General features: G+C 40.4%; 1 protein-coding gene across 3 annotated transcripts in view; it reads left to right on the top strand.

Annotated features, from left to right (window-relative positions):
• Positions 1-23713: 23713 nt before the first annotated feature.
• unc5da (unc-5 netrin receptor Da) overlaps positions 23714-25135 on the top strand; it is a 247173-nt gene continuing 245751 nt past the window's right edge. Inside the window, exon 1 of one of the 3 annotated variants that reach the window (XM_048165905.1) lies at positions 23714-24280. In XM_048165905.1, the coding sequence (XP_048021862.1) occupies positions 24190-24280 (91 nt within the window). In that variant the 5' untranslated portion in view covers positions 23714-24189. The remainder of the gene's footprint in view (positions 24281-25135) is intronic. The other 2 variants (XR_007181237.1, XM_048165904.1) reach the window with 2 other exon arrangements.

Here is a 25135-nt window from a genome sequence, read left to right as displayed (position 1 = left end):
ACCAAATTCAATATACACCTTATTGATGATGCATACTATGTACAGGCAAGCAGATTAACCCAGAATATAAAGTAACATACAGTTTCTATTTAAGAGTTTTCCCATAGAAAACCATAAAAAAAAAAAAAAACACAACCATTGAGCCTGTTGTGTTCATATTCTGGGCTCATGCTCAACTGTATACAGTCTGCATCATCAATCTCGCTGTTTTAGTGACTAAAATACTGCAGCAGATGCTGGATATGGATCATGGGTGCCCAAAAGTTGCATTTTATTCACACTTTGTTTTTTGTCTTTTGAGACAGGAAAATTGACAGGCCTGTAATGCAATGTTTTATGTTTTACATTGTTTTAATGGTTGTAAGTGCAGTTCAAGGGGTCAAGGTTTGACTAGTAAATCAACACTGATAAATTGTATGAATAAATTTGTCCAACTTCTTTGTAGCAAGCACCCCATGATCATACTTTTAGGGTTAATGCATAATATTTAAAACAAGTTAATTAAACATCTTAACATCTTTTGGGATCACACAAGTGTGAGGCTACCATAAGTTTCTGAAGTTAAATTTTTTTTTTTTTTTTTTTTTTTTTAATACTTTGTATTCTTTTTTGGGAATACATGCAAAGCATTCTTAAAAATATTCTGAAACATATAGAATTATTATTATTTAAAGGTGCCCTATAATCAAAAATTGAATTTACCTCAGCATAGTTGAATAACAAGAGTTCAGTACATGGAAAAGACATATGTTGAGTTTCAAACTTCCTCCTTCTTATATAAATCTCTATTTATTACTGTATTCACGGAGACCAGAGCTATCGCTATTTTCATGACTTGTACACACTTGCAGTCTGTACAAGTCATAAACACAACTTCATTCTTTATAAATCTCTCCAACAGTGTAGCATTAGCCCGTTAGCCACGGAGCATATAGCCTCAAACTCATTCAGAATCAAATGTAAACATCCAAATAAATACTATACTCACAGGAATCGATGCATGCATGCAGCATACATGACAAACATCTTGTAAAGATCCATTTGAGGGTTATATTAGCTGTGTGAACTTTGTTTATGCACTGTATAACTGCACTTATAGTAGAGAGCTCAGGAGGGCAGGGAGTGAGAGATTTAAAGGGGCTGTGCAGCCTGAATCGGCGCATAGTTAATGATGCCCCAAAATAGGCAGTTAAAATAATTAATTAAAAAAAATCTATGGGGTATTTTGAGCTCAAACTTCACAGACACATTCAGGGGACACCTTAGACTTATATTACATCTTTTGAAAAGACGTTCTACGGCACCTTTAAAAAAATGTAGTTTTGAAGAACTGGATTCTTAAGAATGTTTTATTAGTGTTATTTTATTAACATAACCTTTTATTACGGTGCCTAATTTCTTTTTGAATTTTGTAAAAGCGCAAAATGGAACTGCTGCTTCAGCCGAGTAATTGCCTTTGAAATGGAAGGTAATTTTAATGGCGGATGGCTTTCTTCAGGTATTGTAGACCTTTTTACTAGCAATGTTAAAATAAGAGCTTCACCACAGTCCTTATTGGTAGTTAATGTTTTTCTCGACTTCACTGTGTTAAAGTGCATTTTGTGTTCTTTTTCTTTGTTTTTGTAGTGTGTGACTGATGAAAGAAAAACCACAGTGCTCACAGCACTGCAGAAGCAGGTGATTGAGTCCACCTCAGTTTGGTGCAGACATATCCATCCCTCTAATAGGTCTTATTCAGTGTTCGGTCCTGCGGGAAACAAACAGGGAAACAAGCCTCGTCCAAGACCTCCAGTCATCTTCACAGGTCCTGTATCCTCTTTCTCCCTCAGCTCTCTGTGGACCTCACTTAGTCCTGGTGGAGGAGTTTATATGAGCTGCCAATTTAATTCTAAAATGTTTTTCTCTTGGTCAAGAAGGAATGGAGCAAATGAAGAGTATGAAGAAAGAAAACAAAACAAACAAGAGTAAGGAAATGAAAGAAGAGGTAAAGGGTTTGCTTTTGGCCTCTCTGTGATTGTGAAAGCCACAGATTGCTGTTTTCAGCAAATGTAAAGAGAAATCACATAATCAGATTTTTAAGAGTGCCGGCAGCTGAGATAATTGCAGATTTAATGTGGGCTGAGATGAAAGTCTGGGCCGAAGCCCCTCTAAATAGGGTCTAGCAACATTTCTATGAAGGCGTAATTATTTTGACGCATATGAAAATGAAGCTGTGCGAGATTATCATAGTTTATTGTATCAATGTCAATTTCATTTTTGTTTGGTCTGGATATTCATTTTGATTTTGTTGTGAATAGACCCTTCATCAGATATTAATTTTGATGTTTTTTTCAGTGTGCTTCCTTACACTACATTTTGGCCAGAGTCTAAAGGCAGGAACACACCAAGCCGATGCCGACGAACTAGTGGCGACGAAAGCAGACTGCGGGGTTGGCTCACGTCGTTAGCGTCAGGGTCCAAAGTTGACCTGACACACCAAACTGACGCTCGATAGCCGACGGCCAAGTAGCACGTCCGTTCTGCGCCTGCTTAAGATGAAATTCCTTTCCGTACCAGCAGGTGGCAGTAGCTGAACAGCCAATCAGAATGATCAGATGGCCCGACAGACCAACGAGCTCCGACGCACCACCGAAAAAAGCAGACGAGGACCAACTTCAGCCGACGGTGCGGAACACACTGAGAAAACTTAGTCGGCTGATGAACAAAAACTGCCCGACAGCCGACCGTCGGATTGGTGTGTTCCTGCCTTAAGACACTATGTCATGTATCCTCCACAGATAAAGCAATCTCAAATTGGACTGTGAACGGTTGTGTGAGCGTGCAATTTCAAGTTTGCTTGGGTTGTATACTCTTCTGTCTGCGTGTGTTGTGTTCTGTGTGGCACACGGTTCCTGTTTATTATCAGCCATGTGCTTTTTTTTGTCTTGTTCTGTGTAGCATGTTGTGTGTGTTTTTCATTGTTTTGTTTGGGTACATATGGCCAGTGTTGGGAAAAGTTTTACTTTTTTAAAACTTTTAAATGTAATGCCTTACAATATTGTGTTACTTCCTAAAAAGTAACTAATTGCGCTACTTAGTTACTTTTTTATGAAGAGTAATGTGTTACATTACTTTTGCGTTACTTTTTCTCACCTGGGCTGGGCTTGCTTGTTTGTTTTTTTAATAACAACAACAAAAAAGTTTTATTTTTGGCAAATGTCAAGGCCTTTTTACACCAGAAGTGAAATGAATAAGCCTCAGGCTGAAGGAAAAGCATATTTACACATGTACAGTAGAGGGCGCAGCTCAAACAAACCTTCCAGCTGTGCTGCCATTCTGGATTGAAGAAGAATAGGATACAGGAGAAGGAAGTTCAACACAATTATTTATAAATCTCTAAAGTAATTTTTGCTTATTGGGTATGGTTGAATTAGGTCAGCAGCAATGACACTGGTTAATAAAGTGAGATTAAATACATAAAGTATATTTCTGTCATTTAATATAGTTATTACAGGTTTGCATAAAATGATCAGATTGCATTTCACTGTTGTTATTAATTTTGAGGAATACTGAATGTTTTCATGCAAGTGATATGAGTAAATGCATGTTCACATTTAGTGAATTTTAGTCACATTTAGATCTACAATAACCATCATGTTCACACAGTGCACACAACACCTCTGCACTTTATTTCTCTCAATTATGGGGACAGGAGAGCTGTCAGTCAACAAATGTGAAAAAGGAACTTGCGTTATGTTATCAGATATTTTGTTGTAAATTAGAAAAATAATGTGTACTTTACTAGTTATTGAAAAAGTAATCTGATTATGTAGGTCAAGTTGTTTCGTCATGATTTGTTTGAGCACATGGCTTGTTTCTGAGACTGTCCTCCTCCAAAAAACGACCCTATAGGTCGCTTTTTCAAGCACCTTATTATGACCTGTATTTATGTTTTAAAGTCATGCGCCCTCTAGCTGGCGTAAAAATAATGACAGTGTCGTGTTACATCTGTCGTCATGAAATGACGTATGACCGTTGTTACCAATCAAAATGCGTGTTCATTTAAATGCAATGTGTGGACTTTTTACACGGTCCCTTACCTTACCCTTATTTCCATTTAGCAAAACTCTTTTTTTTTTTTTTTTTACTAACGACTACACTTACTCCAACCCTAAACCTATCCTTAGTGATTTATAGTGCATATACACTCTATGAGCACATGCGCTCCCTGGGATTAAACCCATGATTGCATGATCACATGATTGTAGGCTATATTGTTGTATATTGTAATGCTCTACAAATTGAGATACGCGAAACCTGACGCAGATAAAAGGGTACAGTGCATTAAAATGAAAGTGTCCTGTTGTTGATAGGGGCGCAACTTTAGTAAACGTTCCTATGGGTCGTATTTCATGCATTCAAATAAAAGGGTGCAACTTTAGTACACGCTCCTATGGGTCGTATTTCAGGGAAGTGACAAACGACCTATATGGGTGTATTGATTGGATGACATGTTGTTCCTCTCCTATTTGTGTTTTCAATCCTGTGGCAGTTCGACATATACCCTCTCACTCGTTTACACTGCACGCGTGTGCGGCGCGTTACGGCTGCGACGCGGCTACCGGAGCTGATACGCGGCCACTCTAGTCAATGCTCATGTTTACACCAGCCGCGCCGCGGTGCGTTTGAGAAGTGTCCCAGAAGCGGCTCGACGCGCCGCTTCGCTAAAGATAGGCGCCTCGCCTATTTTTGACGGACGCCGCGTCCAAGACGCACAGCTCAAATACAAAATAAAGTCAAAATAATCACCTGGTGTAAACTCCTGCTCATATTTCACATCACTAGGAGGCCAGAAACTGAAGACAAGAGATTCGAAGTTGAAAAACTTGAAATTTCTTTGTTTTTGTTGTCCATAATTGGACTTTAAAGGGATAGTTCACCCAAAAATGAAAATTTGATGTTTATCTGCTTACCCCCAGCGCATCCAAGATGTAGGTGTCTTTGTTTCTTCAGTAGAACACAAATGATGATTTTTAACTGCAACCGCTGCCGTCTGTCAGTGGTATAATGCAAGTCAGCGGGAACTTGGACTATAAGAGTAAATAAAACACAACAGACAAGTCCTAATTAAACCCTGCAGCTCGTGACGACACATTGATGTCCTAAGACACGAAACGATCGGTTTGTGTGAGAAACCGAACAGTATTTATATCATTTTTTACCTCTAATACACCACTATGTCCAACTGCATTCATCACTCGATTCGTTTGGTCTGATCGCGCTCTGACAGCGGCAGTGATGTGTCTCGCGCATATACTTCAATGAGAGCGAGACATCACTGCCGTTGTCAGAGCGCGATCAGACCAAACCAATCGTTTCTTGTCTTAGGACATCAATGTGTCGTCACGAGCTGCAGGGTTTAATTTGGACTTGTCTAAGCAAGTTTTATTTACTCTTATTGTAGAAGTTCCCATCCACTAGCATTATTTGACTGACAGACAACAACGGTTGGAGTTAAAAATCATCATTTGTGTTCTACTGAAGAAACAAAGACACCTACATCTTGGATGCTCTGGGGGTAAGCAGATAAAAATCAAATTTTCATTTTTGGGTGAACTATCCCTTTAAGTGTATTAACTTCATCTGTATGGCTACAGCAAAATAAAATATAGCAATAAACACAATTAAACCGTGCAAAATATAACCATTTAGCCATTAAAAACATGAAAAAAATCAACGAAAACAACGTTGGACAGGCAAATCTCGTGGTCTCGCGAATCCAGCCGCTTCGCTTCTGAAACGCTTCTGGCATGGGCGTAGGTTTAGGGGGGGACGCTAGGTACTAGTCCCTATCAATATTTTGAGATGACAAATTTGTCCCCACCAACATTTAGCAAGCTCCTTTGAACTGCTATTTGGATCTTTGCACTGCTATTTGGATCGATTCTAACGGCCAGGACGACGACAGTACAACAAGAAACGCCGTAATTTGATTGGCGGCGGGGTATCTGACAGGCTACACGCGCGGGCCGGGACTACTTTTGTGCTTGCACTAGCAGCGAGCGGGTGGTGTGTGTGTGCGCGCGCATGTTGACGACGCCGACAGTAAGTTACCAGGGGCCAGGGCTGTCTCTCTGCCACATACAAAGGCCAGAGTAAAAACATTTTAATATTCTGTTTTTTTGCCCCTCTTTGTACTTTGTAGATGCCACCCAAGAAGAAGAAAGGGGACATAAGAAGCTTTTTCACATAGGCTACTAACGTAAATAGTAAATTATTTTTGTTTGTTAATAAACCGTATGGTTGTTCAGCATTTCACATTTCCAGGTATTAACGTGAGTGTACTGGAGGGTAAATAGTGTTTATAATAGAAAAAGGTCATTATATTTATTTATTTAGATTTGTTTCCTTGTGGCAGAGTATTTTTTGTTAGTGTAAATAGCCTACTAATGTACATAATTTCTGTTAATAAAACGTTTGGTTGTGCAGCATTACACAGTCTCAGGTTTTTATTTTTATTTTTTGAGATTATACAGTTATACTAGCTCTTTAGGGACAGTATACAGGATGGTATATCGGGGTCAGGAATCCTGACTCAGGATACAATATAATGAGATGAAGTAGATTCACTTCTGTATTGTGATAATCTGTATTGCCAACAGTCTGAAATAAAAAAAGGAAATATTAAATCACTGGTATCTTACAACAAAAGAATTCCGGGGGGTGGGGGTGTCCCCACCAAAGCTGAGACCAAACCTACGCCCATTCTGGTGTGAGTTGACACCGCTGAGAGGACGGAAGAAAACCTTGCCGGAGCCGTAACGAGCCGCACACGCGTGCAGTGTAAACGAGGCTTCATACCTCTCGTGTCCTGCACTGGCTGGTCCTGCCTAGTCCAGCTGCCGGTCCTGTTTTCCCTCACAGGGTAGTGTTTGTTTCATTTTCCTCGCCTCATTCTTCACAAGACCATGATACCAGGAAACTGGCCACATTGGGTCCATAATAAAGCCCTTTTTGTGACATCACTTTTTACCTCTAAAACAGTATTGTTGCATGAAACAAGATTACAAAACTTACATTTGTTATTTTGGAAGACTTCATACAGGTACTTCAAGACCCCCTCCCTCAACTCTAACTAACCTTGCTCCCTGACTCTCAGCCTTGGAGGAGAACAAGAACAGGCTCTCCTTCAGTGCTTAATTAGAATAGGGTGGACATTGTGTGCTCACAAGGAAGAAAAAAAAATGAAGGACAGCTAGTTTGTTTAAGTGTGTCATTCTGAGTAATTTTAGATATTTTCTCTCAATGAAATGATTAAAAGAGCAGAAGGACAAGTGTTTTCTGCGCACTCAAATAACTGAACAGAAGGCTTGAGGGAATACAAAGGCCTGGGTCTTTCTCTTGTTCATGGTGTCCTCTAAATCTGTGGCTCTCAACTGGTTTTGCTTCAGGACCCATATTTGAACATCAAGGTACCAAAGTAGTTTACTGTATAAAATTGAATTTTGATTTGCTTATGCTTTCAGTACCCAATAATTCACCACATATTCATCCTCATGGCAAGTTAATCCATATTTGCAGTAGTATGGGTTGTATTTTATTTTACCTTAAGATTTTTTTATTTTCTTTTTTTGAGGATGATGGAGCATCACACAGTATGTCCATGTTATTTGGCTATAGTTCAGCTAGCTTCTACCAAGTTAGGGGTGTCCAATCCTGATTTTGGAGAGCCAATGTCCTTCAGAGTTTAACTCCAATTCTAATTAAACACACCTGAACCAGCTAGGTCTTCAGAATCACTATAAACCCTGAGGCAAGTGTGTTTTTGACAGGTTGGAGCCAAAATCAGCATGATATTGGCCCTCAGGAGCAGGATTGGACACCGCTGCACTAAGTGTCAGGTGAATTTGCACCAAAAAATCAGTCAGGTTTAATTGGAAGCACAGCCATTGACATCAATATCATAAGATATATGAAACATTTTCTTTTTCCTTTCAAATGCCATTTGCGAACCTTCAGTTAGTTTTAAACTATTTAAAGCATTTTAAAACTATTTTAAATAAATATTTCACTCAAAAATAGCCATTCTGCCATTTACTCTCCCTTAAAATTGTATGATTTTGTTTGCAATACATTCAATATCTTCTTTGTGTTCCATGTAAAGAAGAAAATAATACATCTCGAATGAGAGTGAATAAATGACAAAAAAAATCATTTTTCTATGAACTGTCCTTTTAAGATTATAAATAGTATAATGATTTAAAGTTCTCATTTTTTAAATATATTTTTTAAAATTATCAGTTCAGTTAATTAGGTTTTACAGTGTCTTTGACGAGAGTAATGTAATATTATTCAGTCATTTGACACAAGTCTTTGAATAGGTGTATCAGATAAAGATGAATCAATTTGATCACTTTCATCATCTCAGGATTTATCAGAAAAGTGCTTTATTATAAATACAAATATTTGAGGCTCTTTTATAAATATTTGAGGCTCATTTACACAGTATATGCCCTCTGTTTCAATTGATGGCATGTGTTTACATGAATTAAAGTAGGTTTTATACACCGTTTTTAGGATTACTTTGCATCTTCCTTTGACGAGTTTGAATTTAGTTCTGTGACGCACAGCATGAATATTCATATCAATCTGAATACCTGAGGATGTAATTAAAGCCTTCTTTCTATAGCAACAGAATCAGTTCAGTGTAAATTTGAAGTTTCATTGTAAACCCTCTTGTTAATGCAACAGGGTGTTAATTTTATAATACCGACTTACTGTAAATTAGTTTAAAATGAAAAGGAGTGATGCACAGAGATTTGAGTGTAAGAGAAGAGAAACAAAGTGTTGAAACTGCAGACAAGTGAAACTTTCTTTTGTTCTCAACATTAATTTTAAGCTCACTTTAAAGATGCAAACCTTCCACATCCTCATATTTAGACTGCTTTAGTGGCTTCTTGAGTCTATTATACATCGATCCTTGGAAATTCCACAGTATGCAACCTCCCAAATGCAAACAAAAAAGTCAAGTGAATTCAAATTTCGTTTTTCTTTAATTAGAGCACAAGGCCTGAGGCACAGGGCCAATCACAAGGCACAGAGTGAATTATCAAAGCTTTACATTACCTGGGGATAGGTCCTTAATTGTGGTACGTTCAAACACCTTGGTTAGAACATATCCTAGAGAAGAGACGGAAGAAAAAAAAGGAATGGAACAACATTAAAAGGAATAGCCTTTGACCAAATGTTTCAGACTTACTCAGAGGCCGAGCTTTGAGTCTGAAAATAGAGGAGGAAAAACAAGAAACACACCCCGACCCATAGAGACACATTCAGAGTGGTGAAAAATCAAAGAATCTGTTTCAAATTGCTCATTAGACTGCCATCACTGTTAAACGTCACCCTCTCCAAGACCAGTCAACTGAATCTTTTAAAATGAATTCAGCTGTAATAAAGAATACATGAAGTACATCAAAACAGAGGCCTTGGGATTTTGCTGCTTTTCTGCTCTGTCCCTCCAAGAAACATAAAGAACATGATTGTTCTCTAAACATTTTTTTTTTTTCTGGGCACAAGCTGATGATGGTATATGATGATGTATGATGCTAAACTGTGGCTGGTTTCAAAGTCACAATGTTTTAAAACTTCAGGCATTTTTCACCTGTCACTGTGCAGAAAAAGAGAATGATTGCAGCTTTTATGCTGTAGAACTTTCTTTTTTTTTTCTTTTTTTTTTCTCCGTGTTTACTGTCTGACATAAGTTTATTTATTTTATCAGGGCTATGCAAATATGTATAAAGTTATAATAGTTTTGGTCATTGTTACAGTTTAGATCTTTATGCATTTCATCAAGGCAATTTATAATGTATAGTTTTATTTTATATATTTTATAGTAAATAAATGTATTATATAGGGCTGTCAATCGATTAAAAATTTTAATCTAATTAATTACATACTCTGTGATTAATTAATCTAAATTAATCGCATACATAATTTTTGCTGTGAAAGTATTAAATATTTCAATTCAAATGAATCAATGCAGGGTTTTTCCTGGGTCAAAAATGGTCTTCGGTGGTGACAGACATGATCATCCACACAAACAGTAAAAAGTGCCCTACCCACGTGATGTGCGAGCCCGATACTGACAATAAAGTACCCGTCACTCTCACTGTAATTCTTTCTTGCCCTCTTTGCAAAAAAAAAAAAAAGTGATTTTATAGCTTTGTAAGAGAAGATGCTTTTTTGCTAAACCTGAAAAGTATTAAAAAGTAGCATTTAGAAGTTATATTAACTAATAATATAATATTCTACCATATACAATTGAATGCACCTAGCTAACAACAACTTGCTTTATTCTGGTTTCACCTCACTCCAGTCTAAACTAACTGATTTTATAGGTAGGCCTAATTTACTACACATTGTCATTTAAATAACCTGAAAATATTGTGGATTATTAAGGCTAATTTTACTAACCACTCTTGCTAAATGGGGTAAGCACACTTATGTTCTCATTTCAGAGTTGTTTGAGTAAATGATTCATTATAGATCGTGTGGACCGATCAGTTGTTGTCATGATTCATTAAAATGAATCTGTTCAAATGAGTCATTAGGTCGCGAATTGGACATTAGTGGACGTTGACGCGTTGCGTGCGAATCGCGATTGTTATTAGGATATAGCAAAAGATTTGTCAACACAGAAAACACTTCACCACTGAATAGGATTTTCTTTTTGTTTACTGAAAGTGTGGTTTATGTCAGCTGCAAGTGCAGGGTGCCTGTCAGAGAAGATGAGGTGACGTTCTTTTGAGCACTATCAAAGACTATAGAATAACACAAGACGTGTCACTCGTATTGTTTTGAATGGGAGAAAGTGTAACGCGCAATATGGCGGAATAAGTCCCGCCTTCTAAAGCCAAGAGCCAATCGCCGACTGGTAAAGTCATCGCGTCACTTCAGCGGCCGTTAGAATCACCGGTTTCTATAGAAACAGTCAGACGCGCGCCTCCGAAGAGACGCGCATTTAGGTCTGCGCATGCGCATTAGCTTGATCCAGCCTGAAAAAATACCGTTTTTTTTGTCATGATTCGAGCGTTTAGAGACTAAATTTATGAGTCGGTTGTTGTTAGATTTCATGTGTGGTGATTTCAAATATGAAATTTAATCGTAAGTTTGGAGAACAGTTTTGGAGAATCTGATGTTTCCCCATTCAAAGAGATAGGAGCTGCATGATGCCCAGGATGCCCGAGAGGCGTTTCAAAGATGGCCGCCGAGTGAAATGACTTGTCTTAAAGGGACTTTGGCACTATTCACACCCAGCGGTTATTCAGGAAAAACATTCTCTGAATGCCCCTCGGGAAACATGGATTCGGTCTTACGAACTTTTAGCATTGTGTCAGTTGATTTAGATTATTATGTGTGAGGTAGAGAGAGTGCAAAGACGGTGCTTACTTTGAAGAGAGCTCGCGCGCACGAGGGAGGAGCTCTTCTCGTTCTGTCAGTCAGCGCAGCAGTTGTCTCCCTCCTTCATTTTACAGTCGAATGGTGGCTAGAACGGCTCCAGGTTCAAAGGTCAATACGGAGTGGATTAATCTGCGTTATTTTTTTTAACGCGTTATTTTTTCTCAGATTAATTAATCGAAATTTTGACAGCCCTAGTATTATACTATGGTAACACTTAATTTTAGTGTCCTTGTTACATGTAATTACTTTTGTAATTACTATAAATTGTGCATAATTCCATGCAACTTAACCACATCCTAATCCAAAACCCTAACCCTATAGTAAGTACATGTAATTACTATTACTCAGTACTTAAAGGGTTAGTTCACCCAAAAAATGAAAATTCTGTCATCATTTACTCACCCTCATGTTGTTCCAAACCCGTAAGACTTTCGTTCATCTATTATAAATCAATTTTGTCATATTTTTTCCTGTACCATTTCCTTTAGGATAAGCAGCAGGCTGTCCTCTTACAAAAAAAGTGAGTTTTTAGGTTGCTTTCTCCACTAATGGTAATTTAATGGGTCATACAGTATGACTCATGCAGTCATCATATCATGTTCCATAAAGATAATATGTTCATGTTAGTTTTAGTGTTGATCACCTCTTAGTTTTTCTTCTTCTTCTTCTTGTTTTTTTTTTCTTTTTTTTTTTTTCTTTTTCTAAATGGTAGACCTCAGCAGCTCTCACTCTTGCACCTTCACTCTCCTCAGGCCCTTTACAGATTTTCCCCACGTCTGTGGGCAGAAACAGGCGTTTATCTCAACGGGGTGCATGCATTAAGGAGAGCTAAACAGCTTTGACATGCCTGTGTCACTGACTTTCAAACTGCTTTATGGGGGTCGCACTGCATGTGTAAAGTGATTTTTCTTTTTCTTACAAGACCAAATGTATTGTTTGCAATTGTATGTGCATATTTTATAAATGCCGACATATTACTGTAACAGCATGCAGCGCACCACAGTGAGCTTGTGGTGAAAATAAATGAAAGAATAAGACAAGAATCAAAGAGTTGAAGAGTTAAAACAAAAGATAGATTACAGTAGCAGCATGAGTTCAAAATAATGTTTAATAAACCAAAAAAGAATTACTCCTGTAAATCATATCAGAAACAGGTGAATTTGGTTCTATTTTGTTCTGGGCAGTGTGAGAGAGTGTCTCTTATGAGAGGGAAGACCAGAGGGAGTTTTTTTTTTTTCTCCTAATTTAAATAAATTTTTAAATTTCTTCCTAATTTTATATAGTCATTATACTATAAGAAAATTAATAAAATATTATTTTGAAAATATATGTTTTGTAATTTTTTTTTCATACACATTATTAGAAAACATTTTTTTTTACTTACTGTTAAAAACTGTTTTTTTTTTTTTTCATTTGCAACCAGACTAGAAAGCAGCGTGCAACAGTAATATCAAACTATGTAAATAAAATATTTATCTATTTTTGCTGAGTACATTTCCTCTTTCAGGGTTTGACTAGAGGAAATGATGTAAAATTAAATGTATATACACTTTAATCCTGTCAATTCCTGTAAATTTTTTACAGATTTTTTTTTTTTTTTTTTACAATACATTACTGTAGTCAGAAATTTGCAGTGAAATGAATGCATGCTGGGTCATTTTCTTACGGATTACTGTTAATCAACAGCAAAATGTTGCTGACATCACAGTAATTTACTGCTCTTGTTTTACTGTGAATTCACATTATAAAGTTGTCTTCAACCATGCCACTGTAAGTGTCACGGCTACACAACCTGCACCTTCAGACACGGACACTTACGCCACGCCCACTCGTTCACAATCACCGGAATACTGAACACCTGTGCATCATCACCAGAGCCACATATAAGCACACCAGTCCCATTCACTCATTGTCTGGTCTTGCACCGATCCCTACACGTCACTCGACCTCGTCTTACCGGAACATTGTACCTACTGTTGTCTTCATCGTCTTCATCTCCAGTCCTGAATCCTCCATCATCATCTGTGTCACCATTGTCATCTGCCGAGGAAAGTTATCATTGTTATACCATTCGTCAGTTCTACGTGTCAAGATTCTCTACCTGTATCTTCACCTGTGTCTGAAACCTCTGTTAATAAACACTGTTGCACTTACCTCATCTGTGTCCTCGTCTGTGTCTGACAGAAGACCAGACCAGATGCAGAGCTCTTCAGGCACAGGCGGGGACCGCACCACGGATCCCTTCCTGGAACTGGTCAACGCTGTACGGTCCTCACTCCTTCAAAATACCACAACCACCGCACCGTCATCATCAACACCTACTCCACCGCTCACTTCTTCAGCTGCCCCTGCGAGTCCCATGGCCAAACCAGCGACATACAGCGGCGCGGCGGAGGATTGCAGCGGGTTCCTACTACAATGCTCTCTTTACCTGGAAGCCAATGCTCATCTGTTCACCACCGAAAGAAGCCGGGTGGCGTTCATCATTAATCTATTATCAGGTAAAGCCCTGCAATGGGCCCAATCATTATGGGAAGCTAATTCTGCGATCCTTGGTTCTGTATCCTCATTCTGTTCCCAGTTAAAGGAAGTCTTCGGCCAGCAGACAGCTGATTTATCCATTCACGATCAGCTATTCAACATTCGCCAAGAAAGGAACGAGACTGTAAGTTCATATGCTGTGCGCTTCCGCACCCTCGCTTATATAAGAGGCTGGAATGAAACCGCTCTAATCACAGCTTTTCGTCATGGATTACGTGAAGAAGTTAAACAATGGATCGTGGTATATGAAGATTCCCTGGGGTTAGAGAATCTTATCCAAAAATCCATCCGGGTTTCCCAACGACTCGCCGCTTGCAGTCACACCGCTCCCGCTGTAAATCCTCCGCCCGTCTCACCATCTGTCGCGCATCCAGCACCTGAACCCATGCAAGTTGATACATACCATCTCACCACCTCAGAACGACAACGCCGCATCAACTTAAGGTTGTGCTTGTATTGTGGGGGAGATGGACATCAACTACCCACCTGTCCAGTTCGACCTCCTCGTCCAGCGGTGAGTACCATTCAATTACCTCCTCAAACAGCACGCTTAACTAAAACCTGGGTGAACCTAAGACATTATCAATCTTCTGTTTCAGTACAAGCCCTCCTCGACTCCGGGTCGGCGGGGAACTTCATCAGCCAACAAACCCTCAATCTCCTGAATGCCAAACGTCAACGCAGCCCCGTCGACCTGAAAATAACAACCATACAGGGAAAACCGCTGGGCCGAGGTCATGTACGTTACTTCTCCCCCACACTCATCCTTCGCGTCGGTCACTTGCATGTGGAGGACATCACATTTATGGTGCTGGAGGAGTCAACCGCTGACATTATCCTGGGACGCCCATGGTTAAACCAACACCAACCTTACATCCATTGGCCAACTGGTGAAATCCTCAAGTGGGGTAAGAACTGCCATGAACACTGCATCACCTTACCTGTAAAAGTTCTTCAATCATCTTCTTCATCCAGAAAACCACCACTACCGATCCAATCTACCTCAGTTGAAAGTCCAGAAACCCAAGTCCAAGTAACCATTCCTTCAGCTTATCGGGCGTTCCAGGATGTCTTCAGTAAGCGGTTGGCAACTCAACTTCCACCTCATCGGCCATGGGACTGCGCCATCGACCTCCTGCCTGGGGCCACGTTACCAAAGGGAAGAGTATACCCCTTGTCCATCCCGGAGCAGAAGGCCATGGAGGAGTACGTCCAAGAAGCTCTTCAGCAGGAATTCATACGACCATCGACTTCCCCTGCCGCGTCGAGTTTCTTCTTCGTGGCCAAAAAGGACGGAGGCTTGCGGCCGTGTATTGACTATCGCCATCTCAATTCACAGACAGTTAAGTTCAGCTATCCCCTTCCTCTGGTCCCAGCTGCCCTGGAACAATTACGTGGAGCCACCATTTTCTCAAAACTGGACTTGAGGAGTGCCTACAACCTGATTCGCATACGGAAGGGGGACGAGTGGAAGACAGCGTTCATCACCCCGTCCGGGCACTACGAATATCAGGTGATGCCGTATGGGTTGTCCAATAGTCCGTCTGTGTTCCAGAATTATATGAATGAAGTTTTCCGAGATTACCTGAACAAGTTCGTCATTGTATATATCGATGACATTCTCATCTATTCTCATCGTTATGAAGACCATGTGAACCATGTCAAACTCGTCCTCCAGAAGCTCCGTGAACACCAACTCTACCTTAAACTGGAAAAATGCGAATTCCACACCTCCTCAGTCCAGTTCCTGGGTTATGTCATCGATTCCAATGGTGTGAAGATGGACCAGGGAAGGTGGAAGCCATCACTCACTGGAAGCAACCCAACACCATCAAGGAGCTTCAGAGGTTCCTGGGCTTTGCTAATTTCTACCGCCGTTTCATTAACAACTACAGCATGCTCAGTTCACCACTCACCTCTCTTCTCCGTAACCGGCCCAAGTCTCTGTCCTGGAACCCCACGGCCACGAACGCCTTCCATCAGTTGAAACTCGCCTTTAAGTCCGCTCCGATCCTGGTCCATCCCGATCCAAACCGTCAGTTCATCGTCGAGGTAGATGCCTCTTCCACCGGGGTCGGAGCGGTACTGTCCCAGCGGCAGGGGGATCCCCCACGACTCCATCCATGCGCCTTCTATTCCAAGAAGCTATCCCCGGCGGAGCAGAATTACGACATTGGCAATCGTGAGCTCCTGGCGATCAAGCTCGCTTTGGAGGAGTGGCGACATTGGCTGGAGGGAGCCAAGGAACCATTTGAAGTCATCACTGACCACCGCAACCTTGAATATCTACGAGACGCTAAAAGACTCAACCATCGCCAAGCCCGATGGGCTTTATTCTTCACCAGATTCAACTTCAAAGTTACCTACCGTCCAGGAGATCAGAACAACCGTGCTGATGCTCTATCTCGTCTTCACCAAGCCGATCCCGATCCTGAAACTCCAGAACCTATCCTCCCTCCAGCCATGATCGTCAGCCCTATCCAGTGGACCATCAACCAACAGATCCAACAAGAGAACCTTCTCCAACCTGCTCCGCCGGGAGGTCCAGAGGGTAGATTGTACGTTCCACCTCATCACCGGATCACCCTCTTGGACTTAGCTCACTCATCTCCGGGCTCTGGACACCCAGGCAGGAGAAGGACCCTCTCGCTCCTTCAACAACGTTATTGGTGGCCATCCATGCTTCAGGACATCTCCCGGTACATCAGGGGCTGCTCAGTCTGTGCCATCGCGGATACCCCTAGGAGATTGCCTGAAGGAAAGCTTGTGCCTCTGCCCATCCCAGAACGACCCTGGACCCACATTGGAATAGACTTTATGACAGATCTTCCTTCCTCTCAAGGATTCACCTGTATACTCGTTGTGGTGGATAGATTCTCGAAATCCTGTAAGCTCATTCCTCTCAAAGGACTACCCACGGCCTTCGAAACGGCAGAGGCACTCTTTCACAACGTCTTCCGCCACTTCGGTTTACCTGAAGACATCGTTTCTGACCGCGGACCACAGTTCATCTCCCGGGTCTGGACCGCATTCTTCCGCCTCCTAGGGGTATCCGTCAGCCTCTCGTCAGGATACCACCCTCAGACTAACGGCCAGACTGAGCGGAAAATCCAGGAAATCGGGAGGTTCCTGAGGGTCTACTGTCACCGTAACCAGGACTGTTGGAGCCAGTATCTGCCCTGGGCCGAATACGCCCAGAATTCCCTCCAGCAGTCCACCACAGGGCTCACCCCGTTCCAGTGTGTGTTAGGATACCAACCTCCCTTGTTTCCATGGTCGGGTGAGCCCTCGGAGATCCCAGCGGTAGATCACTGGTTCCGACAGAGCGAGAGGGTCTGGGACTCAGCTCACGTGCACCTCCAGCAGGCAGTCCGGAGGCACAAGGAGCAAGCTGACGCCCGCCGACGACCCACTCCTCAATATCAACCAGGACAACAAGTTTGGCTCTCCACTCGGGACATCCGCCTCCGGCTGCCTTGCCGTAAGCTGAGTCCCCGGTACATCGGACCATTCACCATCGAGAGGCAGCTGAATGAAGTGACCTACCGTCTCCAACTCCCAGCACATTACCGCATCTCACCATCCTTCCATGTTTCTCTTCTCAAACCCTTCACTGACCCTTTGTCTCCTCCTTCCACAGAGCCTGGTGATGATGCCGTACCTCCTCCTCCTGCCATCGATGAAGACACCAACATCTACCGGGTGAGAGCTATCCTTGACTCGCGGCGACGTGGGTCCCAACTGGAATACCTAGTGGACTGGGAGAACTACGGCCCAGAGGAGCGATGCTGGGTCAACCGCCAGGATATCCTTGACCCCAGTCTACTTACCGAGTTCCACCAGGAACATCCCGACCGTCCCGCTCCTCGAAGCCGTGGTAGACCCCGTCGCCGCCGTCGTTCCCAGCCGTCAGGAGCCGCCCGTGGAGGAGGGGGTACTGTCACGGCTACACAACCTGCACCTTCAGACACGGACACTTACGCCACGCCCACTCGTTCACAATCACCGGAATACTGAACACCTGTGCATCATCACCAGAGCCACATATAAGCACACCAGTCCCATTCACTCATTGTCTGGTCTTGCACCGATCCCTACACGTCACTCGACCTCGTCTTACCGGAACATTGTACCTACTGTTGTCTTCATCGTCTTCATCTCCAGTCCTGAATCCTCCATCATCATCTGTGTCACCATTGTCATCTGCCGAGGAAAGTTATCATTGTTATACCATTCGTCAGTTCTACGTGTCAAGATTCTCTACCTGTATCTTCACCTGTGTCTGAAACCTCTGTTAATAAACACTGTTGCACTTACCTCATCTGTGTCCTCGTCTGTGTCTGACAGTAAGAAATTATATTGTTTAATACTGTAATTGTTTTGAAGTCACCATTATGGTGATTAGTGTTCAATTTGCTTGGGATCTTGGACCTTGAATATTCATATTCATATTCAAATTTCTGTTCAAGACAAGTCAGAAGTTTGACAAATGAAAACATTTGTTAAAACAATGACAAGCTAGAATTTAAAATAAGCTAATTGGCTGATTTTAAGTTAGTCAAACTATACTATGATTAACATTATTTCAGCATAAAGATTTACCAATAATTATTTCAAATTCATAATTGTTTGTAGATGGATATTTCACAATAGTAAAGCAGCTGCTGAGATTTATTTTTGAAAGGTGTGACATCATCTTGCAACAAGATTTTTTTATATATTCGACATACAAAACACAACAATTATGACTCAACAAATAATAATAATAATAATAATAATAAAGATAAATTCTGAATATTATGAAATAAACAACTCAAACTGCTAAAAGTGAACAAAAAATATTTTCAGCAGCACAGATAAAACAAAACAAGAATCAAGAGACACTACAGCATCTATTCATGCCGCACTGCGTGCTGTGTACCTTCATAGTACATATGCACTGTAGAAATACAGCATGATATTGTTTGTTTACAGTAATTTTTTGAGAGTGCAGTTAGATACAAAAGAAGTCCTACTATGGAATTACTATGAAAGTCATGCACCAGAAATATACTGTAATTCCACATTTTTTTAACAGTGTATATACAGTATTATAAAACGATTAGTTCCTGTCCTTGATTCTGATTATTCACGATAAAACACGACTATGACCGCTTCATCCAACGGTTCTGTGTATCACTACACAACACCCTTAGCAACCACTCTTAGCAACATAAACTGTATGTTCTCAGTTGATATTGTTCATTGAAGCTTATTATATTATGTAGAAGAGTATTGTGAGAAAGAGATTGAGTGAGTAAGTTTATTACTTGCATTCAGATTCAGAAGCATTTTCCTTCAGGTCAGTCCTATGTTCATAATAAAAAACTGTTTAAATGTCCGATGTATTATCCTGTCCTTTTAACAGTTAAGGGGTTTTCCCGTGACTGACAGGGCTAGTCAAAGCATTTTTTCAGTTGCGTTTTGTTCCGTGTTCACAACAATTCAGTCTTTTCAATGTAAAAGTCTTCGCTACTGACTGACACACTCATAAAGACAGTCTTTGCCGCCATCTAATGGCGTAATAAAGTAACTTCTGTTGCTGTTTATGGTCAGGGACTATTTTTTCCGGCGGAAGGAGTGCTTTAGTGAAATTTTACTTCATGAAAGACTTATTCACGATGCAGCACAGCCTCTCATACCTTATTGCTTACTTATATTATTGTTATTATTATCTATTTACTTATTTTTATATAACTTTTGTTTTGTATGTAAGGTAGCCTACCATTTCAATCAAATTTAACCCCTGGAAATAAACCCTGAAACCACAGCACACTAGATGGCCCATAATAGATTGAATGCCTGCTCTTGATGTTTGCTTTTCACTATCTCATTTTTAGAGGACAGCTAATGGACCATACACATATTCAGTCTCATTCCCCCTGATGGAGTCCTCTGTAGACACTGCCTATTAAAAGGACAACTGTGACTTTTGTCTCTTGTCCTGAGGGAAAGAGGCCATGGTGTCACTTTTATAGAGCTCTGAGATATTTAAAGCATCATCATGTCTGTTGTGCAATGCCTGTTAAACATTTAACCCCATCAGGCAAGGTCAAACACACAAGCACACACATGCGCACAGAGTAATCAGGCCACAGTGGGACAAATTACATATTAACAAGGGCTTTAGGTCTATTGTGTTTATGTTTTTTTCTCAGTGGGTGCTATTAGAGGAGCTAGAATTGTGTGAGAGAGCATGTGACTGGTGGGAACAGCCATTCACCGTGAAGTGCAGCACTGAGGTGGTGTTTCTGTCTTTTTCTTTAAGTTGTCTCTCCCAAATGTACTTTAATCTCAATTTTGGGTCCCATTGTGGCCCTCTAGTCTGCATCACTATGAATATCATGCCCTTAATTCGTTGCTGTATAAGTCATGTTTAATCAGCATCATTACTGGATTCTAACCATCTATTCCAGTCTTGTAACAAGAAAGTTGGTTACTTATTGAACAGAGAATGGTATTATGCCGTTGAAATACTGTGTTAATCTTCTGAATTGGCTCACAAAATGACACTACGGGTGTTCAAATCTGTGTCCTGTGGTGGTTAAATCGAGCTGTAAAAGATTTTAGATTTTTGACAGCCATCACAGTCCAATCACTAAGTGAGTGCAGGAATTCCATTGGGAAAAGTCTTCCAGCCAGTTTAGAAGAGAGGATCAGCTGCACTCTTATAATTAAATGTCAGCTTTGTATTTGGGGTCTAAATAATTATGGATGAAAGTGTGACAAGATCAAAATCAAATCTGAGCACACTAAATTATCACTGGAAAGAAAATCCTGCAAGATTTTCAGGGTATAGTCAGGGCTGTAAACCAACATAGACGATGAAGAAAAACAATTAGATGGTCAGTTAATGGGTTTTTCAGTTATTTATTTTTAAAGGATTAGTCCACTTTCAAATAAAATTTTCCTGATAATTTACTCACCCCCATGCCATCCAAGATGTTCATGTCTTTCTTTAATCAGTCGAAAAGAATGGTTTTTGATGAAAACATTCCACACTGTAAAACCCAATAAGTTCAGAATACTCAAAACATTTAACTAAACTAACTCATTTTTTTAAAGTTTGTAGAACTTAAAATTTTTGTGACAAGTGGGGCAAATAACACGTGCTATTATAACTATCAGAGAGACTGTCATTACATACTTGCATATATGTAATCAAACAACATATGTGGTCTTAAATGTTTTGCAGCTCATCCTCAACCTAACCACAGGCTCTACTCTTCACCACAGTGGTAACCCTACAAAACTAACATACAGAACCCCCCTGAATCCCAACATAACACAACATTAAACATTAACTTATATCTCCATATGTTAGTCTTGTGCAAAAACACACAAAATAACACTTAATTTCAACAGTTATTTATATGGTCTGATGCAAAGCATGCTGGGAATTAGAAATCTGCTGCAGCTCAACTCAATCATATTAAGTTCAGCTTACTACAATGAAATTTTGAGTTCCTGCAACTTTTTTCTATTAAGTACAATGAACTTTCATTATTATTTAAGTGAAACAAACTCATTTAATTTAATTAATTTCACTGTTCGGTTTTACAGTGCAGGATTATTCTCCTTATAGTGGACTTCAATGGCCTCCAGACGGTTGAAGGTCAAAATTACAGTTTCAGTGCAGCTTCAAAGGGCTTTAAACGATACCAGACGAGGAATAAGGGTCTAATCTAGCGAAACGATCTATCATTTTCAAAAAAATACAACTGTATATGCTTTATAAACACAAACGATCGCCTTGTACGTGTTTCCGCTTTCCGTATTCTTCAAAAAGCTTACGCTGTATATCCTACGCCTTCCCTATTCAACTTACGGAACGAACGCGGCGCTAGTTTCGTTTTTTTCCTGTAAGTAGAATAGGGAAGGCCTAGGACATATGGCATAAGCTTTTTGAGGAATACGGAAAGCGGAAGCATGTACAAAGGCGATCATTTGTGTTTATAAAGCATATACAGTTGTATTTTTTTTTTGAAAATGACAGATCGTTTCTTTAGATCCTTATTCCTCGTCTGGTATCGGTTAAAGCCCTTTGAAGCTGCACTGAAACTGTAATTTTGACCTTCAACCGTCTGGAGGCCACTGAAGTCCACTATAAGGAGAATAATCCTGGAATGTTTTCATCAAAAAACTTAATTTCTTTTCGACTGAAGAAAGAAGGACATGGACATCTTGGATGACATGCGGGTGAGTAAATTATCAGGAAAATTTTATTTGAAAGTGGACTAATCCTTTAAACTTGCTCATTTGGTCCTTCCAGTCTTGAATTTTCTTTTACAGCCTATACTAATAAAAATAGCCAAACAATGTGTGATTACAAGCAGCTTATAATAACCATTATATTAATAGAATTAAAGTGATTGTGGTTAATTATATTCACAGTAACATGATCAGTGTAATATAAAATAACCTCAAACTGTAATAGCCTTTCAGTTATTAACGGCCATATTACCAAGGCATGTATTATTTATTTATTTATATTTTGTTTTTGTACAAAAGACAATTCAAATTTAAGAGCATATGTTTATTTTTCTCAATGATCGCTTAAAATTGGTTTCTCACAGTCTGCGGGAAACATACAGTGAAAAAGCGTAAAATGAGTGTGTATACATGGTGTAGACTGTGCGGGCGGTGCGCATCTTTATGCTAAGTTTATTTTTGATTAATTCCGATTTGTGTGTGGTGAAATACACGCATATTTAAATGCCCATTTTGTGCATACTCAATATTTATACATCTGGCCCCTGGAGTCCACTGATTACAGAAAGCTTTAAGCAGGAATGGGATATCTCTGATCCACTTAAACATGGATTCCACACCTGCTTTTGGTCTGTAGCCTACAACACACAGCTTGACAGTTTGGCTTAGCCTATTCAATGTGCCGAATTTCGACCCCCTGCCAAAGTATTACCCCCCTCACTTAACCCCACCCCTAATCCTAAACCCTTCCCCACACCTACTCTTAAACCTACCAATACTAGGGGGGTAATAATCTAATAAAAGCAGGGGGGCAAAATTCAGCACAACACCGGTCCTCCCTATACGCAAGGTGTGTTGAAAAAACATATTTTTTTTAGTGCTCTCACATCAATTAATTGCAATCATATCACATAAAAGTTTATAAATATATAATATGTACGTATATATCTGTATGTGTTAGATGTCAGATGTTGATTAATCACGATTAATCGATTTGACTGCATGTGCAAATATAAATGCAGATTCTACTTTAGCATGTGATTTATTTTTTATAATAGCCTACGTAATGATTTATATTTATTTAATACATGTTTTGGACTCTGACATCATGCAGTGTGGCAGATAATGACATGCGTCTTGACATATGGCTGTATGGCTTCCATAATAAGTCCGAAGGAGAGAGAAAAGAAAATGTGCCAAGAGCGAAGAAGGCATGTATTTTTGAAACGATTAAATTTTTTATTTAGTCTTGACAAACCAAAAATTCGACAAGGGCCCCTTCACAAAAGTTTACCCCCCAGAAGTGTAGGACCAGCACTGAGGCTATTTAAAACATTTTTCATTGGTGGAGACAAAATAAAGGAACTGGGTAATTATTGACTGAAGTAAATTACTATAGATATCAATTACTTGTTTATATACAACACTCTCGCTCCCGTGTCCCGATGCTTAATTAAACATCCATTCTTCTTCCACACAGATTACGCACGAGAGACGCGCCGCCACTGCTCTGGTGTGCAGCGTTGCTCTCATCTCAGTGGCCCCCAGGAGCCCGACACGATCTGTGATGAAATCAGTGTAACACAACCAGCTGTTCATATGTCATCTCGAATTTACCCGACATCTGACATGTATGCTCATGTATCATCTCTTACTCAGGCACATCTGGTCACTTCGCAGCGCATCCGAGCAGCAGGGTGAAGGACAGCCGCTGCGCTCCCTCCGCCCTCAATCACCCTCCGCTATTGGCCAGCGCGTACCGGCTTCATTATTCCAGTCTCACGGATGCGCGAGACACTCACTCAGCGCGCGGATGAGAGAGATTCACGCAGAACTTCGGGTTTATCGCTACGGGAGGGACCTGTTACTGAAGCCACGGGAACGCACGGCACATGCATGAGAGCGGCACATGCGAGCGGCTCCCCGGTTTAGTTGGGGACGCAGGAGAGAAGCGCAGTGATGATGGGACGCTTTGGGAAGAAGGGACGATACTCCTGCTTTGGCTTCCTCGCGGTCCTGGTTCTCCTGCTGCCCTATGCGATGGCTAGAGGTAAGAGAACTCAACTGTTTACGAAAGCCTAACGATATACTTTTATAGCCCCGCATTTAGCTGTCCTGGAGAGTTCGTGGACTCTGAAGCATCGTTGTATGAATACATCTGCACTGTGTGATGCTCTATAATGACTGTATATAAGTTTTTTTTTAAACGCAAGACACGACTGTTCCAGTTTCAATTAGGCTTTAGAATGAAGAATGCGTAATAGATGCTAATTTACGTAAAACTACCTACACGCATGTAAAAGTAATGCGCTTCAGTCTCATCACTGTGCCAAACGCTTGAATAGGCATAAGCGACTGTAAAATCAAGTGCCGAAGCAAATTTGCGCGCGATGCATTTTGTAAATGTCTGTAAAAATATGAAATGATATCAGCAGTCTGGAAACCTTCTCATCATTTCGGTTTGAATGAAGCTTGTTTATTGGAGTGCGAATACCAAGCGTGCGTGCCATGATATGCGCAGCGCAACAGGCATGAAAGGCGCCTTTCCATCTGATTTTGCGCGCTTGTTCTTCACCAGTCCTGTTCTTGATTGATAAGCGCATAACACTTTAATGAACAGTTTACATATTATTGCTTAAATTACAAGCTGCTTAAGTGCGTACTTAAGTACGCTGCAGTTTAAATAGTTTTACTGTAAAATATTATACAACTAAAAAGGCGTTTTGTTATGTTTTATGTTGTTTAGGTCATGGTTATTGCATTATTTTAGTGTCATATCATATGTGTTACTTTGATGCTGTTTTATGTGAGTAACACTGTGCGCTGTCTACGTGTTTAATATGGTTCATGAAAAGTATAATTTTACTCATGTGATATTTTAGCTCTATATGGACTGTAAAATATA

Source organism: Megalobrama amblycephala, linkage group LG18, assembly GCF_018812025.1.
Source record: "Megalobrama amblycephala isolate DHTTF-2021 linkage group LG18, ASM1881202v1, whole genome shotgun sequence".
Taxonomy (NCBI): Eukaryota; Metazoa; Chordata; class Actinopteri; order Cypriniformes; family Xenocyprididae; genus Megalobrama; species Megalobrama amblycephala.
This window is presented reverse-complemented; position numbering and strand designations above follow the sequence as displayed.